Genomic DNA, 19,833 nt, shown 5'->3' with positions numbered 1-19,833 from the left:
CATCATCCTGCGAGGCCATGCTCAAAGAAGAACATGTTGTTCCAGATCCTGGTTTACTGTCGTCTGAATAGCACTGTGCCAACATATCATGTTAGCTCTGATTACTGCGTAACAGAGAGGAGTGCAGCTCACCTGAAACCTACAGTGCACTGCAGAGTAAACATGTAGGCAGAGGTGTGATAATCTTGTTTCATGTATCATCTGTGTTAATAAATATTCACTGCTTGCTTGCTGGCTTTGGTGCCAGATGCCACATTTACTGTGGAGGAATGAGCCTCGTGTGCTGGCAATAAAAACTATACGATATTAATGTCGGATTCCCCCTGCTGTCTTTAGAAAATAATCATTCCCATAAACACATTTTCCAGATATTTACTCTGGTCATGCAGTATAAACTTCTCAAAGTCACATTTCAAAGTTTAAGGTAGCAATATAATGCGCTGCAGTGTTTACCCTCTTGCAATTACTCTAAAGGAAGAATGAAAAATTTAAGAGCACTATCATGAAGGTTGTTAATGTTGAATTGATTATTTTCTGCTGGATTATACTTCGTAATGATCCTCACTGAGTACTGCTACCCAAGTTTCAAGCAGCAGTTTAATAACATCAGGTCCTATGTGTACTACTCCTCTGCTATACAACTTTAATGAGGTCATTCAGTAATCATTTAAAGACAATAAAGCTTGTCAGCGGGGCATCATTGTTATGAGCATTTTTCTTTTTTTTAACGAGATACAGAGACAAACAGCATTCCCATTAGCTTCATAGAGATTTTTTTTATTAAACTCTCATTACTGATCTCTTTGCTGCTTTTACATCTCACTGCATTTAAAAAACAAGACTGTCTAATAACAAGGAAAACAAAATCTGGGTGCTTGACAATCAGCAACATGAAGAAAGCGACACTGAAGTCAAGGTAATGATCAAAAAGCAATATTCCAGCAGGACAGAGGTGAGACAGGGCAAAGCCATCTAATCAACGTCAGCCATAAGGTCACTATGACAAGGAGCGCAATCAGGAGGACTAGACGGGCGGCCATTGACATGCATGGCACAGCAGCCCGATCCCTCTAATCCACATGGTGAGAGCCACAGACAGGGCACACAGCCACACATCAAGGTCGTACTCAGACCAGCCACAGCATGTCATACAATATGTTTACCAATCACTCATGTCACTAAGTCGTTAGAGTTAATGTATGTGTGTGTTTTAGTAATGGAATCATCTTTGCATATAAGCACCTTACTTAGCATTCTCTATGGGACAACTGCTAATGTATGGACACCACACAGTATAATCACTCCTTATTACATATTATATGGTCAGCTCATCATCATTTCTTTTGGAAGAATTTTTTTTCTGCTGACAAGTGAACAAACGTTAGAAAATTGTGGTAATGGTGTGCAGTTACATTCCTACCTTCGTAATAATCACTGATGAAAATGCTGACAAAAGATGATCTTTATCAGAGTGTTCCCCGTTGTCATGATAATGTACATGTTCAGATTTCCATTGTTTTCTAAGGACTCGGCCTTACTCTGGGGGCACGCCTGAAAGCTCCGGAATAGCTACTAAATGGACCTTGTGGTTAGAGGTTTTCTCAACGTTTGTCAAGAAAGAACTTTCAACCGCAGCTCCCTATGGACGATAAGTCTTTCAAGCGCTCAGATAAAATGGAAATCTGAATGTCCCCAGAGCCACCCCCTCACACGAGCCGCAATTTTCCACTCATATCTTCAACTTGCAAACTCCATCTGTGATGAAGGTCATGACAAATGATTGAAAACTCCCCAGCATCTGCTAAATGAAGCTGTGGTAATATTCTATTATCAATAGTTTCCACGGTCAAGAATGAGCTTTGAACCTCAATAAAGATAAGTTTTGATAATAGACTACATTTCTATAGAGGCCGTTAGTGTTCCATCGACCACAGGCCATCAATGGCATTGACAGAACACCATACAGGCTGAATCTATTCACACAGTGCCACAACCTGTGTAATGCTCTCATGCCACATATAGTGTCATAGGATGACCAGCCTGGTGATGGTTAGCCTGCCACTATTGTGTGACATTGTAAAAACAGGGTCTGAAGCAGTGCTCTTGGCTCTGTGAGGCTGTTAAATGTTAAGGTCAGCCTGCTAACATGCTCAACATGCTGACACTCGACAGGTTTAATGGTAGCCATGACAGCAACTGAGGCTGACTGAAATTAGTTTTGCAGGTATCAGGTCACAAACTGAAGTACTGGAAAACTGAAATACTTGATTAAAAGATGCCATTGGATGAAAAGATTAGGAATCACCAAAGTTATTGCAGTTTTCATCCTGAGGGGGACATGAATGTATTTATGTCCATCCAGTAGTTATCAAGACATTTCACCCGCAACCACAATGTCAAACTCATCATGGCGAAAAGAGAAAAAGTTGGGATTATCAAAGTTAACAGGACTCCTCCTCTGGGCACCATGGATATCTGTATCAAATTCCATGGCAATCAATCTAACAGCTGCTGAGATCTTTGGTCTGGACCAAATTGGTGGACACGCTGATTAACATTAACTGGATTTCTATTCAAATGCATTGCACATTTTAAACAAATTTGAAGAAAATTGGCAAAAGAAAATGCAAATGAATGCTTGTTTCCATTCACACCCATTATGTGATTGTTAGGAATTGGATCACTGAAATAAGCAGTAGCAGGTGCCAGTTCTCCAGTCAGAAAACCCCTGCAGGAAAAGAGGGCACAACAAGTGATGTTAATAAAAGAGCACCAGTCGAACTTCAGAAGGTGAGAAGAAATATAGAAAATATGATGGAAATGTGACATTTCTGTTTGTTTCATGTATTATTGGCAGGAAAGTTACATCAGACCTGTGTGGAGCGATGAGAGATGTTTTAATCTACACAAAAAGCTTCTTCTTCTTCTTCTTCTTCTTCTTCTTCTTCTTCTTCTTCTACTTCTTCTTCTTCTCAGAGCGTCAACAGCATATCAGTTATGTAATTTAATTGTTTGCTTGTCAGAACTTATTCAAAAAGGTGTTTCTATCTCCCACTAAAGCACATTATCTCTCATAAAAGGGCAAAAAACAAACACAGCAAGCAAGAGTAAAAACTCTTTTTGCAAAACTGAGGAAGTTCTTCCAAACTTTCCGTCAAACTTTTCAAATGCCATATTCCAAAATGTGCATAAAAATCTGTTCATGGAAACACAACTGTTGTCATCCCCCAAAAAAGTGTACTGCTCTGGGTCTACAGTTGACATTTAGTCAGGCATTGTGACGAATGGATCATCTGCCATCAGCCAGAATATTGTCATTATTTTACTCACCTTGATGAGGCATGAGTTCGTCACCACCTGTTTGGGGTCCACCACGTCCACCAGTGGTTCCTTCATGGCCACATTACGGATACAGGTCATGTCAAAGCCATACACGTTCTCCCACCCTGGAAATATAGAATCATTGAATAACTTAGCCACCATGTTTCCTGTTAGTCTTTGTAAACTGCAAACACATGACATACTTCTTTCCAACTTTTGTCCAGTTTTGTGAGGTAAACAGTTGGTCTGCAGCTGTAAAACAACACTGGTCTGAGTCTCTCTCACAGAGCTTCCCAGAATAGTCTGATATACAACCCCAGAGTTAGACCTCCTGTGATTTTGGAACAATTTTCATTTTGACAGATGAGAGTCACATTGTATTCAGGGATGATTTGTAAACATGAGCCTCCTCTTGCCTTAGATATGCTCACTGCTGTGGCAGAATCATTCCATACATTATTCATAAAGCTCCTTAAGATAGTGTGTGAGAAAACATCTCTATCATGACCCTCAAGGAGAGAGCTACTTGAGTGAGTCGGAAACCTGGTGATAATGAACAGGTCACAAACCTCCGGGGGCTCTGTAATTTCCTGTATTTGCATCTCTTGCTGCCCACTTAAGAAAGGCAGTGTGCATCTTAGAGTAATGACCACAGGATGCTCTGAGAATACTGGAGTGCTTCAGAAAACCACTTCTGACTCAGTCTAAAGGTCATCTTTGGCCATCTTCTTTGAGAGAAAGAAGTTTGTGGGTAGTATGTGCACTTGTCCCAACACTCCTCACAGAATAAAGGCAGACTGAACTGAAGCATCCAGACAAAGCATTGCAATACAGTGATCTGATGTGATATGAGTCAGGATATTATCAGCTGCGTAGTGGTTGTATAATCTCCCAGATGTACGCGGGAGTGTGAGTAGGAGGCCTGCTGGCTATCGTTCTGTTTGCGTGCCTTTTGTCATCTGGGTTGTGCACTGGCTTCACACTGTTCTAATGCTTTGTGTCCAGCAGAAAAACATCGCCCACAGTCCTCCTGGCAGGTTTAGAGTGGGATGATACAGGGATGGAGAAGCTTGTTGACTTATAATATCAATTATCTCCTGGGTGTTATGGCTGAGGAAAAGTTCAAAATCATTTACAGAGCTGGAAAGGTTGTGTTTGAGTGCGTCCACGGCTGTGAGGGTTCAACGAGGAGGTGTGGAGGTGTGTTACAGCCATGGTTCATTTATAATCTAAAGACATGATCCTGCTCATAGCCACCCAAACGCTACACAGAGTACACAGGAACAGTACAAGTAAACTCTATTCCACAGTCCAGGTTCAGGTAATACACACATCCAGCCTACATACACACTCACACTGAACTTACAATGTATTTTGAAGTCTTTGTACTGTCTGTCCTCTATGGCCACCACATACAGAGAGGCACGGTCAGGAAACATTAATCCACCGGGTTTCTGTTTGACAAATAAGGAAAGAAAATAATTTGGCAATTAATCCTGTCCACTTTATGAAAGGTCTACATTACAGTGTTGTGACATTTCATCCCGAAGTCAAATCCAAGTTTAAAATATGAATGTGTTATTGTTCCCTCTGCGTGCAGACTGGAATAGCATGATGTATAACATAAGAATGTTTCCCATAACAAAACACAGAAATCATTAACAATAATACAGGGTGGTAGGTAATAATGTTACAATCTTAATAACATTATAGACTTCTTATTAATAAAACATTCCCGTTCTTGCATGCTTTCTTTCTATTAATGAAATGCTTTTTGCATTATCGAGTTTATTATATTAACAGTTCAGGTAAGTTATCTGTGGTAGTTAGCTGTGGCTAATAAACAATTCATTTGAAGATAGACAAATAGATGCCTTATTCAAAATTGAGAGCTGTGGTTCCAACATGGGGGTTGGGACCCACATGAGGCGCAATGACATGTATGGAATAGAAGCTAATTTCTACCACAAATCCACAAAAATCCAGTTCTTTTTTTTCATTGTTAAAGGACAATTTCCCATAATTGGGGCCATTGTGACTCTGTGGGTTGTACTAATGTTGCACTTAGTTGCAGCACTTATGAGTTAGTATCTTTTTTTTTTTTCCTGCACACAATAATGTCAGAATATTGCAAATTTAACACTTAATAATATCAAAAGCTGTTTTTTTTTAACTGGCAGTAATGGGTTTCCATACAAGGAGCCAAAGCAGAAAACAACATATTTATGTTACAATTAAGCTATTTTCAGACTCAACGATTGGATCATTTTACATTTTAATGCCTTATTCATATTAATCAAGGAGATCCCGACTGAACATAGAACCAGTGATGAGGGGTTGCAAGTAGACATTGCTTCATTGTTAGGGCTAACCAGACAAAAAAAGGATAAACGTGTACAGATTTACACACACATCAACACACACAAACACACAAATCATTACCAGCCACTTGTCCCTGGCAAAGATGACAGTGGTGAGCATGGATTCATAAAAGAGACAGTAGCCCATCCATTCAGATATTATGATGTCAACCTTCTCAACAGGAAGCTCCACCTCCTCCACCTTGCCTTTGAAGATGGTGATCACTGCAACACACACAACATAGTGCATACAAAAAATAAAGTGTCTTTGGAAAACCCTTAACACTATAATTTAGGAACAACAATGCTTAAATTCTTCACAGTATCACAGGAAAAATTAAAATTAATAAAGACTCTTCATGCCACCTCTTAAGCCACTGATAACAAAAAGGTATCCTGCTGTATTATATCAAGAAAGAAAGAAAGAAACTGAGTGGTGACACATCAGTCTGGACAGTATGTGCCAACATGGCAGCCATGGTGTTCTTATGGAAATCAGCCCAGCTGGGGTTGACAATGGAGGAGTGGATCTCTGCCCTGCCTGAGATTAGCTGACTTCAGCTTTGTTTGTTCTGCCTTGGCAAGAAGTTCGTGAAGAGTTTCCCTGGTGATACAAGTGTCTGTCAGGATGACATGTGAACCCTGTTCCTGCAGCTGGTGACTGCTTCCTGCTCGTTCACCGTCTGAAACCCGCTGAGAACATAGTGTTAACCCTCCTCTCAATTACTTGTGCATACTTGATATTCATAGGTTTATAGATAGGACACTGGCTGACAGGGCGGTTTATGGAGCGACCATGTGGTAGATGCACAGTCAGTAAATTTGTTTTCAAAGTTACAGAAGTATTATGATAAAACCATATGCTTTGAAGTTATATAAGTTGGAGGGATGTTTGTGGAAATGAATACAGATGAGTCAGAGCAGTGCGGTATGGAATGATAAACACAGGTTCAGAATTTGACCATCCTCACAGATGAATCATTCAAAATCCTAAACAGTGGGATACCCATGACCACTCCTCCTCCTCCTCTTCTTCCTCTTCTCTTCCCCCTCATGCATATCTGCCAGTCTTCCCTGCCTCCTCTTCATTTACTATGTCTGTCACGACTCTAACCAGGTTTGTTGCTCCCTCTGAAGATGAAGCGCAGTGTCATCAGAATAGAGAGAGGAGGAACAGCTGCAGCTCTTACCGCTGTCGAGGTGGTTGGACTTGATGATCCTCTCAGAGTACTCTGATATACTGGAACATTCAATCTGATGGAGGAAAAAAGGAAAGAATAAAGGAAGAACATCTTTAATAGAGTGCCTTCTGCACTTGGAATAACATGTCCTCAGTTTGCCTGTAATGCAGATTCAGAAGACTTCAAATGTTATCGCTGTACCAATACTGACTGGAAGGGCTCAGATAAAAGACAAACTATGCTTCCGTTGGTGGTGTACCTGCTTTACAAATAACATGCAGTGCAAGACAAGGCAGAAAAAAAAATTACTGAATCTGTCCCACTGTGTGAGGCAAAAATCAACTTTGTTTTATCAGGCTTACTCAGTATTTGTTGACCAAGGGGAATCCAAGAACATCCCCTCACGACAAAAACGACGACAAGCAACATTTTGATGAATTAGCTTTAACCCTTTGGTGCCCCCTCCATTACACACACTGATTCACACTGTTTAAATACTGGCATTTGAAGTCTATCCACATGTTTTGTTACTGTATATTTTGCAATTTGAAAAGACCAGCTGTGGTTGTGACAGGTAATCTCTAAAGACCAGTGGTCAAAAAATATTCATTCATTATTATATATGATATTATATAACTGTTAATATCGATGCCTCAGTGTGTACTGTTGGGTAGGTTTTGAGCTTGCTTTTTAAAGATGACACAGTTGTGGTACATCTTACATTATCAGGCAATTTATTCCAGAGTGTGAGCCCACAGTAACTGGGTGCACCGTCACTAGGTTTCCTTCTGATCATGGGTGCAGAGAGGAGTCCAGAGTCTGATGATCGGAGACTTCTGGAGGCTTTGTAAGCAGTGAGCAGGTCAGACATGTATTTAGAAGCTAAACCATTCAATGAATTGTAGACAGTGAACAATATTGTGAAATCAATTCTGTATTTTATCAAATGTCAGTGAAGTGATCTAAGTATAGAAGTAATATGTTCAGTTTTTCTTGTCCCAGAAAGTGATCTGTCATTTTAAATGAGCTGGAGCCACCGTTTTGGGAAATCCTGCTTGAAGGGCAATACAATCTAACCTGAAAGTGATGAATGCATGAACCAGTTCCAGTTTCAGTGTCTGATAGATAAGATGGATTTAACTTTAGAAATATTTTTTAGGGTGTAAAAGATAGTCCTACTTATACTTGTAATATGGCTTGTGAAGTTCAGTTCTGAATCCGAGATAGCTCATTTCTAGCCTGCTCACTGGATTTCACAGATGGCAGTGTCAGTTTGGAGTGGAGCTCGTGTCTCTGACCTCCAGGACACACCACGAGAATCTCAGTCTAGTCTATGCTTAACTGCAGAATGTTTGGGGTCTTCCAAGTCTAATGTCACAGATACAATTGACAAGATCAATTTTAAGTCTGAGTTTATCATGTGAAAGAGAAATGTGCAATTGTGTATCATCAGCATATGAATGGTAACATATATTCTGCTTCTGCTTGATGGAATCAAGTGGCAGACAACATATATAACTTGAACAGTAAAGGGTTTAGAACTGAGCCTTGTGGGACTCCACAGTGAATGTTTCAATTTCCCGATTTAAAGTTGTCAAGAGTCATGAGCTTTTGCTCTTTGATTACTTTTATCGAAGCTGTTTCAGTGTTGTGGTTAGTCCTGGGGCTTGATTCATACACATCATACAGATTGTGCAGTGACAGGTAACTATGCAGCTGTTTTCATACAATCTTTTCAAGTACTTTCCTAATTAAAGAGATATTGGAGACTGGTTTGTAGTTCCCTATCCCTAAGCTGATCTTTTTCAGTAGTGGTGTAATAATACCATGCTTGAAGGAAGAGGGGAAGACTCCTGACTGATAAGAACTGCTTACAAAATTCATTACATGATGTGGAAAAACACGTGGGTACACATTTGAAAATTTTGTAGAACTGGGTCAAGGGAACGAGTGGAGGGGCTCAGCTGCTGCATCACCTCCTCTAGATCACCACGGTGGTATGATGATGTAGGGGCAGACAAGCCACATCCATTGGTGTCAGGAATTGTTTGATTTTTTTCTAAAGTAACAATTTCATTTGTGAGAGGTCACAAAAAAAGGCTGAAAAGGCTGGAAACAACTGCCTTCATCTTCAACAGCTCACTGTGTTTAATAAGCTTATCAAACTGAAAACTAAATGTAGCTGTCAAATAAATGTAGTGGAATAAAAAGCAGAATGTTTTCTCATGAAATGTGGTGGAAGTAGAAACCTGCATGAAATGAAAATGTACAAGAACCTCAACATTGTACTGAATGGCAGTACTTGAATGAATGTACCACTGCTAAAGACAGATGCTGCTGTTTTTAAACGATATCAGGATGCAAATTTTTTTCCTGGAGGGTTGCAGGCGCAGTGATGATCATTTATGTCCCATGTGGGGCCCTTACAGGCAGTAGCAATCCCTTTACTCATCTTCATACAGCCCCTCACGAACTCCAGGGATTTCTCACACTACTTTCCAATTCCTTGTCTGATTTGAAATAAAGACAAGTCCAGAATTCAGTCTTAATTTTGGAGTTATTGCTTCACGGCCGAATGACTGTATGATACAACAGCCATCAAAAGACGCTCTCTGGGGTAGAAATCAAGGTCATCTTTGTTTAGTATCTCTCTGTGGATAGTTTCCATTCTGGTCCTGAATAAAACACTCTAGGCTTGCACATGGTTAGCAAACCGGAGAGAGTATTTCAATTGATGGAACTTCTAGCATGACTCCATTTTGTTGATTTATTTCTTCATACAAAAGATTTTAAAATTGAAAACTGGGCTCTGGATCTTTGCCAGTTTTTTAAAAAAGGGGAGGAGGTGAGCTACAATAGCTAACCAGCTTTGAGTCTGTAAAGGCATTCTGTCTGTCTGCAGAATTTGATAGCAATAAGTAGGTTTTTATCGCTTGCGTATGTTTGTGACATTGTGCATGGAGGTTAATTTAGCATTAAAGAAGCGTGCAGGAGTCAGGCTGAAAATAGAGGACAATAAGTGAATATGAAGGGATTGAAATGACGAGGTGACCAGCCTCTGTGGCAGTCCCTGAAATGCTGCCAGAGCATTTTACTCGAAGTAATTAAGGTGAAGATTAGTCACTGCTCAACTGCAACCAGCCATTTAGCTCTAATGGGACCTTCAACTTCTACTTTGATTACTCTTTTGACATTTTAAATTCTTTTAAATTATCCTTACCCCACTGCTTTTTCCTTTGTCCAATTTCTCTCCTCCGTCTAATCACATTTAATTCTGTGGCTTCTCTTTGGTATCTTTTCTTTTCTGTCCTCTTTTTCCTGCTTCCTACGCTGCTTGCTTGACATATTTTGTACTTCCTGTTCTGCCAAACAATGCTGGATGATTTATAGAGGTGGCAGCAATAACAGAGTTACAACATGATAATGGTCCCCCATTCATCAAAATGACCTCTGGGCACTTCTTGTAAGCAAACGAAATAAGACCATAATTCAGCGGGGGTATTTGTCAATACCAACCTCTTAGAGCATCAGGCAGTCTGAGAGTATAGATTTTCACCTGAGAGCGTGCAGTCTGTTCCACCTACCCTGGGACTCGAGGTGTGCGGACTTATTCATGCTGCCAGAGACCCATCTGGTCATAATCAAGCAGACTCTTGAATGAACTCTAGGTGCTCTGGATCATAAAAAAGGTAAAGCCAGCCTGGGACCCTATTGGAGCGGAGCAGGCTGAAAAATAGAAGCACTCAGCTGTGCCTCAGACTCTCATGGAAGAATTAGGTCTATAGGGGCTTTTATTTTAGGGGCAGAGACCTATTAGACGTGCTCTATAAGCAACACACCGACTGTGAGATGGCCAAATGAAGAGATATCACCTTGGATATTTCTGCTTTCTGGCCGAGGTCTTCAGTTTCCCCACTGAGCATGCAGACAGGATGCAGAGGCTTTAGCACATTAAGGGCATTAGCAGTGCCTCCCCGGAGCAGCCCTATTCTCTGCTACCTATTAGTAGAGGACCGGTCAGGAGGCTGCTGGTGGCACCCGCAGCCTGCAAACACACTGCACCTGTCCATTAAAAACTGGGCTGCATCAACTGCATAAACAAACAGGAATGTTGCACCTGGTGTTTGTATGCGTACACACTTACAGGCATATGTGTGCATATGTGTATTGCTGTGCTGTGTGTGATAATAGCCAATGGCAGCTCTCTAATTGGCAACGATTCCTCATCTCTTTATGAATCTCTGTGAGGAGAGACAGCTATTAGCCACATGTCCATCAGAGTCATGCTCTAGTGGGGTTACTGAGGCCTCGAGGTGTGTTTAGAGTCAACACAGCCTCGCACGGTGCCTCCTGCACCTCTCACGAGTGTCAGGAAGAGTCACCGTCACTGTAGTCATCCCTGTGGGCTCCCACTATAGTCCCTGTCTCTAGACACAACAATTTTCTAACTTCGCCCAGGTGACATGGCACGTCTCCCCTGTGTCTGCGCTTAACCTGTGAGTCATCCAGTAGACCAGAGCCACACTTATAAATGGACTGAGGTTATTTCAGTTTCACTTCATCCAATTCAGTGTTAATGCTTGGTTTCAGTTTAGTTTCTGTAGTTTCATTAGAATTTAAAGCCAGCCACACCCTTCTGTCCTCTCATTAACCTCAGATCACCTGACCTGCTCCACACACTTGCTCACCTGTTCCCTATTCCCCCTGATTCATCCACTATATACTACCCCTAGTCCCCTGACAGATTGTTTTTACTTCCCTTATTTCCCTTATTGCTACATGTTCATTAGCCTTAGCAATCTTTTGCTTGCGCTGCACATTTTTTTCTGAGCGTGAATTACCATATGATATATTGTCATCTGGTGGATTAATTTCACTCTGTTGGACATTGATATTTTTTGTAATGTTATCAGGGAGAAAGATTTTCAAGCATAACAACTGAACCCACAAAAATTAGTATCTGTTAACTGTTACTTTTAAGATATATATGAGTTTCATTTTGAATTATTTATCGATGAGGTAGAAATATGGGATTTTAAATCATAGTTATATGGCTCTGATATATTTGTAATTCAGCAACAAAGAGTCTTTATGGGATCCAGAATAGAGGTTACCACCTTTCTTTTTTCTGAAATGAGGTCCATATGATAGAGTATTGTTCTTGTTGGCCCAGAGCCCAGCACCTCCACCTAACAAGTTCATCTTTCACATGGATCTTTCTAAGCTTTAGGTATGAGAAAGGTCTCTGGTGCAGAGCTCAAAGTAAGAGCATCTAAATCAAAGTAGATCTAAATCCCTGAGTCCTTAGCCACATTCATGTGGGTAAAACCCTGCCAGATGGACAACAGTAACAGTAAGTGAGGTAAAGCACAAAATGAAGTGATATTCCAGTTTAAAGTACAAAGAGGGGGATAGAGGATCTGAGTAAGACAGCAGAAGAGGGAAGGAAAATAAAACATGAGACATGCGGAAAAGGCACACACACATAAACACATAATGCCAGCCAGTAGCTCAGAACAAGTCTCTTTGCAATTCCAAGTTAATCATTCCTCCCCTGAAGCAAATAAACACTGCTGGAGCCGCCGCACAAAAATAAGTTCCACGAGGTTATCCCAAACTACTGGTGTGAGTTTCCAGCATGCATTCTCAGACATGCCCTGACTCACAATTACTTCCGCACCAGTAAACAATAACAAAAGCAGCTCTCAAATCGCTATGGCTCAGCCTGTCAACCTGCCTGTGAGGCCCCACACTTTTATCACCTGCCTTTCAGACAAGATATTCCTCCAGGATTATATAGAGTCTGGCATAAAAATGGTTAAAATATATGTACAGATCCACAGAAAACTAGTTGTACACATAGCCTACAGTCCCGGCACACAGTGTGAGCAGCATGTCAGACTGGGCTCCACGGTGATTAGACCCTGATGGTTCAGCATGATAAGCTGCACTGAAAGCAAACACCTCTTACCCCATACACGTGCTTTGCCCCTGCTTTTGCTGCAAACATGGACAGGATACCGGTCCCGCTTCCAACATCCAGCACTATTTTGTCCTTGAAGACGTGCTTGTTGTGGTACATGGAGTTCCTGTAGGTGAGTGTCCTCACTTCGTCCTTCAGCATCTCCTGGTTTAGCACATGACAAATAATATCAGCAAGATGTTGACACAGCTAACCCCTGTGGAGACGGACAATTTGTTTTGCTGAATTAAAAACATTGACAGTGAGGGTTTGGATTTGCTGTGGTATCTGAGTGGAGTAGTGACAAATTACATACAGGCTTCACCCAGTCTTAGGGTTCAATATTCAAATCCACAGTTGGGGTTTCTGAATAAACCCCATGAGCCTGTCTGCATCTCTTGTCTGACTCTCTAACAGAGGGCATGTATGTGTGAGTGTGAGGAATTTTCAGAAATGACTAAAATATATCTGACCTATATTCCAAATATATACAGATATATATATGTAAATTCACAGGTCACACAAGGAACACGCTCTTTTTATAGTCTCTGTCTACTCTATTTACAATGCAGCTGAACTCTGATAGAAAAGATTAAAATATCACCTTGAATGGTGGAAATATGAGATACATAAAAACAACAAAAAAAGAAATTTTAGAAATGGAAGATTGAAAAAGTTTCAAAGTTTTTGAATTCAATCAAAATTGCTCCAGTTCTCTCTCAGTCCACATTGTGTGTAGAGCTTAAGCTGGGCATCTGTATCCCAGGCAGGCTGGGTTCACATCTCATGTCCTTTGATGGGATTGGCTGACCATAACCCCAACCATGTTTCTAACCATCTATGACATACTGCATTTGGTTGCTACAGACTACTGGGCAGTCCAGAGCAGGAGCATGAGCTGCCTGCAGCTCAGTTCAGGAAAAATGTCACAGATGATCATCATTAAAGTACCTTACCAACACGAGGGTCAACATAATGGAAATTTACTAGAAAAGTAAGATGGGTGCTTGTTTCATGTACTGCATGTATGTCCTGGAATCCCCATCCATGGTCACATACACACTGTTTTCTTTTTTGGACTTTTTCATGTTGTTTGGCCAAATACAATAAACAAAGGAGCTCTTCTTCTTGCTGTCAGGAGGTCACCATCATGTTTTCTAGTGTGCATGTGTGGAGCACAGACCTCCAATTCTAGGAAGTACAGAAGCATGTGTCCATCTCTTATCTGTGTATAAAATCCACAGGTGTCCACGTCCATCCTCCAGCATGATGAAGGCTTTAGTGCAGCCTTTTCAAGTTGGAATGCTCTGCAGACTTGAATTTCTGTTGCCTGGTTTGTTCCATTTTCAGAGCAAATGAATTATGGAACCTTTTGCCAAAATCCTCCCTTTAAAGGAAATTAAACATTTTCTTTGGGACTTTGGGACTAATTTAAGCCATTACTCCTATTGGTTATACATTGGTTAGACATGTTATCCACTGACTTCATGGCTGAGATCTAACAAATGTCTGAGAAACCCCAGCACAGATCAAACAGGAAGTCTGCACTTTAATAATATTATCTAAACCACTAATGGAGAAGTGAAAAGGCCAACACAACTGTCCATATGAAACATCAACTTGCAGGGATATTTCCTGGGTCAATTTTGATCTATTACATCTCCAAACATGGCTGTGTTTACGATGTGATGGATGATTCATAGGCACAGCTAACTGTATTGACTAATAAACATTAGACACTTAACAACAACATCTGGTGCAATGTGAAAAAGAAGTTGTTTGCATTTTAACACTTTTGATACACCTCTGCAGTAAAAATACATGGGTATATTTTGTCATATATGAGTTTTGCATGTGCAAGAATCTAGCCTTTTCTTTAAGTTTCTTGGACACAGGAATAAGTAACAAGAAAAACCAAAACATTTTCCAGTGATTCTCACTGTGATAGTACATACAATCGTACCTCATGTATACCAAAGTGTGCATAGGAGTCAAAGTAGTAGTCTCGTGAGGTCATCTCCTCGGGGCTAAGGAACTTGGCCATCTTGCCCCGCCCGGGACAGCTAGGGAGGCTGGCAGCATGGGGCGTGTGTGGTGGCAGAGGAGGCCGTGCAGCATGCTGGATGGAAGGCACCGGCTTGGGCAACGAGGTGGGTTGTGCCGACTGAGAGGGAATTATGCGGATTGGCTGTGGCTGTGCCTGTGGTTGCTGGAGAGAGAGAGAGGGAGAGATAAAGAAGCTCATTTGTCAGTCTACTGTTTCATGAAGCAGTCTGGTGAGTTCACTGAGTTCAGAGAACACCACTGGGTCTGCAGGATACTGTGATCACAGAAATGAAGCCTGCCTGTCTCTCAGCAGAAGGCAGAGATGGCGAGAAGGCTCTGCTCTGCACATAAGGTACACCCATAATGCCCTGATTATCACCTCTGAAGCCAGCTGGGAAGCCATGGCGTGTGTGTGTGTGTGTGTGTGTGTGTGTATTGGGCTGTGAGTGAGGCAGAGATGGAGAAAAAAGACTCCCAGCATCTCAGTTTTGAGCCAATAAGCCATTCTGGTGATTATTCACATTCCAACTTTCAGGCTTCTAAAAATAAATAATTAGTAATTGGTAAGGTGGGCCAAAATAGTTGGTGTTTTTAGATGAGTAACAGTGATGCTCAAGTATCACAAGAAAAGTATATTTCATTTCAAATCTGAGGAAGAATCAAACAAAGAAGAGAAAACACCTTCACACATGCTGCTGCTGGAATTTAAAGCATAATTTTCCAAATTGAAATCTCTTTTTAAATTACTTATCAGTTTAAAGTTAATCATTTATCATTTAAACCAATCAGTTATCTGTTATCTGGTATATAACAGAGTCAATAAGGTGGATAAGATTACGAATAGATGGAGTCATACTGTTGTGACTTACAGTGCCAGTGTGGTGAAGCCTGTGTGGCACATCGACCTGGTGGATCTAAGGTAGGGTTTCTGTCTGTGGCATTGATTCCCTCTTGTTTGAAAGTGTCCACTCCCCCATCCCCTCCTCTCCTTTCTTCTCCTACCTGTAAATAGCCACTCCATTCATCTTTGTCCTCTCTTTTCCTGCTGACTTTAAATGCCACGGACTGGGACACAGTGACCAAGAAAAGGATGTGGGAAAATAACTGACCTGGGTCAGCTTCAGTGTGAACGCACTGAGACTTCAGTGCATTCCCAGATGTTCAATATTGATAGATTGTAGAAGTGTTTTTAGCCATGTTTAGCTGTCAACCTGTCCATCACTGTGGTCTAGACTGAAATATCTCCACTATTAGAATGATTGTCATGAAATTTTCAGAGACGTTCATAAACTAACGTGACGGACGGTAAACATTATACCTGCAAATCATCAGCATGTTAGTTAGTATCATTGTGCGCATGTTGCCATGCTGACATTAGCTTTTTGCTCAAAGCACCACTGTGCTTATTTACAGAGCTGCTAGCAATGGTGTAGACTCATGTTGTCTGAATGACAGCTCATTTCATAGCTACCCACTAAGCCTGCTGTTACTATACAGCACACGCCGGGTGCTAGTCTCCCAACTACAGCTGCAACAGCCAAATCTGAATAACTGAATAACTGAACCACTGAATCATGCAAAATTAAAGCTAAACGTGCATGTGAATTCTGAACTGTAGATATAATATATAATAGATCTGAAGTTGATTGGTACAAATTGTATCGATGATATCTGTAAATCTGTACATCCAACCCAAATAACATAAAATTGATGCACCAGTGATTCATTCAACATTAAAACAGGGTGCATGAGAACACTGAGAGATGTTAATGCCTCTGTCTGGTAAAGTTTTGGATTGTTTGTTGTATAAAAGATTACATGAATTGGGAGGGGCTTGTAATTACAAAAGAGAGACCAACTGTTGAACTTCCATTAATCCTTTAAGCCATGATATTGATCTGAAGAGGAAGCACTTGAGCACAGTGCAGCATTACACCACTGTTTCTGTCATGCATATTCTCACAGCCTGTTTCCTGAGACTGTCCTGTAACTGCCTAAACTTGTGTTTTTTGTTTGTTGTTGTTTTTGTTATGCCAAGAATTTCAGCATTGAGAAACAAATGTTTCCATTTAGCAACTGACCAGATGTTACATTAATCTCACTTGTGAGTACACTGCATATGAAATCTTGGCATCTTCTGAAAAAATTACAACAGAAGAAGGAACAAAACTCAGGATTTGATAAACAGCTGGCCCCAAGCCAAGACTCCAAGAGACAATCGACAGGGCCACAGAAGAGGTGATTAAGGCTGCCAAGTTTAATACAGAATCGATGAGGACTTTCTAAAAGTTGCAAGGCAGAAAAACAAAATCGCCCTGGGCTGCCATTAAGGGATAGATTGGACTGGGGGGTGCAGTACGGTCAGGGGAGAGCAGCTGCAGTGAGTGTTACTGAGACGCCTTGACACAGGAAAGAGATGGTGGCACATGTCCTTGCCTCTGACCCTCCAGGCAGATAAACACATTTGAGGTTCTATTTCAGACTGGATCCTCACCTCGACATGGAGGTGAGGACTGTTATCTGAGAAGGCCATTCCATTGGTAAGTACCGTTACACAGCGTGTACGAGGGGACACACAGTCACTTTGTACCTGTTTGACTGTTGAAGAGCCATTTGTTTACTGTTCCTCCAGAAAACACAGGGTGGATTTGCTGGGTAAACTCTGTGTCTATTGAAGGTGAATCAGAGTTTCACTGTACATCTGGTGAAAGGTGCCACAGAGATGACACACAGGTTACAATGCCCTGCTGCCAGGAGGGCATTTTACTGTGGTGAGATCAGAGGAAATCAGCATCTTAACTGAGCATTTCATGGGAAAAAAAAACCCCTCTAACAATCAGGAAAGAGACACACTTTGGTCTTCTGCCATTATTGCACTTAGGAGCCTTTGAGAACACAGATATTCCAGAAGAGCAGCAGAGGCAGAGCTCCATCCATCCAGGCAGCATCCTCTCATTCTAATGTGTCTGGAGCCTGCTGCCCTCAGAGGTGAGTGCATTGCTATGATGCTCAGAGTTTTGAGGAGGGAGCTTCTGGCTTTTCCGGGAACTTAATTTGATGAGCAACATTTAACAAAGCAACATGAGGCTGTCTCCAGCTCCACACGGGTGTTTGAATCTTTCTAGCATCACTTGTAGGTGAATCAGCACTGCTTGTTCAGGAGCCAGTGACATTGTGAATACAGATGTGGCACAGCACTCAATAAAACATTAGGCTCACGTCGTTCTGCTCTGAATCTAGAGCTCAAACACAAGCCAGGGCAGTTCAATCCTGGGGATCCCCATCCAGGGCCTGCGGGGAGCCACTAACGTCCGTGGCCGACACATCTTCAGCTCACCCCACTTTCCCTGAAAACTGCTCCACACACACCGTTTCGTCTGCAAGGTGCTGCAGTACCTTGGACAGCGCAAGGAACACAACACACCAAGCTCAAGCAGCCCACACTACATTCCTTTTTCAAACGGCTTCTTTTTATGGATACATATTCAAATGCATGCAGATTTTAAGACCCTGTGTGAGGATTCCCTGTTCGAGAACTGTGCGTGGTGTAAGAGGGAGAGAGACAGCACATCCTCCTTGTAACACCCTGTCTCTGTCCTGTCTTCCAGAAACATTAAAGTGAAATCATACTGAAGCTCCTGCAGAACACACCAACCTTACGAGCTGCACGGTTTTTTAAGAATGACAGCGGTAAGACGATGCACGACTACTCGATGTTGGAATACTCACTTGCCTGCTGCCTGCTCTGCAGAAAATGCCTGTTTTGTCGGAGGGTAAACATCTTTGCAGAAATGGAGCCTATCACTCAGACTCCTGTCTCTTCTAACCGGACAGTCAGCATCCTGAATGTTGTCCGAGATGCAACTCCGAGATGCACGTAGCACTCAGGACAGAGAGTCCGAAAACAACTCTCATTTTAGTTTGGAAAATCAAAAGGTGTCTCGCACACTTACCTCACAGCTCTCCGACTCCGCCATTTTTCTCCTGAGGAGCATGCAGCGGGACGAGTGCTTAATTCCCATAAGAGCCAGCAAAAATGTGCTCACACTAGACAGAAGTAAAGAGGATGAGCAAACAGTGCGCGCCCCCTCCCGATTTCCAGGCTGCTTAGTTTTCTACCATTCAATAATTCTCATTTACATCCCAAACTGCAATGTTCTTTAGAAATTCTAAGACTGTGAAAAGACACAAAACTACACGAGGTCCCAAAAGCATTGCAGCCACTGTTGCCATAAAGTGTGGTGGATTCCATGGTGCAAAAGTTTGCAGTCCACCGATGAGCTTTCCTGGAGAGCATCAGAGGAAAAGGCATCATTCTGCATCAGCTGAGCGCAGCACACATGTAGGCTGAATGCAACGTCCTATCCCATGACCCGGCGAGCGCAGAGGGGGATCTCAGAGGACTGCAGCACTAAAAGCAGCAGATTGTCATGAAGACACTGTTTTAGTCCCAGTTTGATTGATTCTACCGCAACATTGTTTCTAAAAATAGTCCCGCATCCGCCGCCGCCACAAAGAGTGGAAAGACTTGCCGCTGAGCACATGCACAGAAATCTGATGAGTCTCAAAACGTGCCCACGAATGTCTTCTGAACACATGGCATCATTAATGTCCCCCTGCTCCTCCTCTTTAATGTCACTTCTCTGTGCTCCATCATTCGCTCTCCATCCTCACAAAGTGCTGAACGCCGCCCGCACAGACAAAGTTGGAGTTGGTTCTCTGTTGAATAGCGAGGACGCTGTCTGTTCTGGTTGCACACACAGACACACAGACACACACACACACACAGACACACAGACAGACACACACACACACACAGAGAGAGAGAGAGAGAGAGAGAGAGAGAGAGAGTGAGAGAGAGAGTGAGAGAGAGAGAGAGAGAGAGACCTCAATGGCCGGAGGGGCACTAGCAGAGCTGGCTGCTGTTTGCATGCCTGTTATGCTTCACCTGCTCTGCTCACTC

At 42.0% G+C, this 19,833-nt stretch overlaps 1 protein-coding gene across 1 annotated transcript in view; it reads right to left on the bottom strand.

The window, feature by feature from the left end:
* LOC143322018 (protein arginine N-methyltransferase 8) overlaps positions 1-19,833 on the bottom strand; it is a 26,391-nt gene extending 6,558 nt beyond the window's left edge. Inside the window, exons 1-7 of the mRNA XM_076732857.1 lie at positions 18,824-19,833; positions 14,788-15,033; positions 12,834-12,989; positions 6,872-6,935; positions 5,764-5,906; positions 4,688-4,775; positions 3,331-3,446 (exon numbers count right to left, since the gene is read on the bottom strand). Of these exons, the coding sequence (XP_076588972.1) occupies positions 3,331-3,446; positions 4,688-4,775; positions 5,764-5,906; positions 6,872-6,935; positions 12,834-12,989; positions 14,788-15,033; positions 18,824-18,892 (882 nt within the window). The 5' untranslated portion in view covers positions 18,893-19,833. The remainder of the gene's footprint in view (positions 1-3,330; positions 3,447-4,687; positions 4,776-5,763; positions 5,907-6,871; positions 6,936-12,833; positions 12,990-14,787; positions 15,034-18,823) is intronic.

Source organism: Chaetodon auriga, chromosome 6, assembly GCF_051107435.1.
Source record: "Chaetodon auriga isolate fChaAug3 chromosome 6, fChaAug3.hap1, whole genome shotgun sequence".
In the NCBI taxonomy this organism is placed as follows: domain Eukaryota; kingdom Metazoa; phylum Chordata; class Actinopteri; order Chaetodontiformes; family Chaetodontidae; genus Chaetodon; species Chaetodon auriga.
The sequence above is the reverse complement of the archived record's forward strand: the minus strand, read 5'-3'. Positions and strand labels throughout refer to the sequence as shown.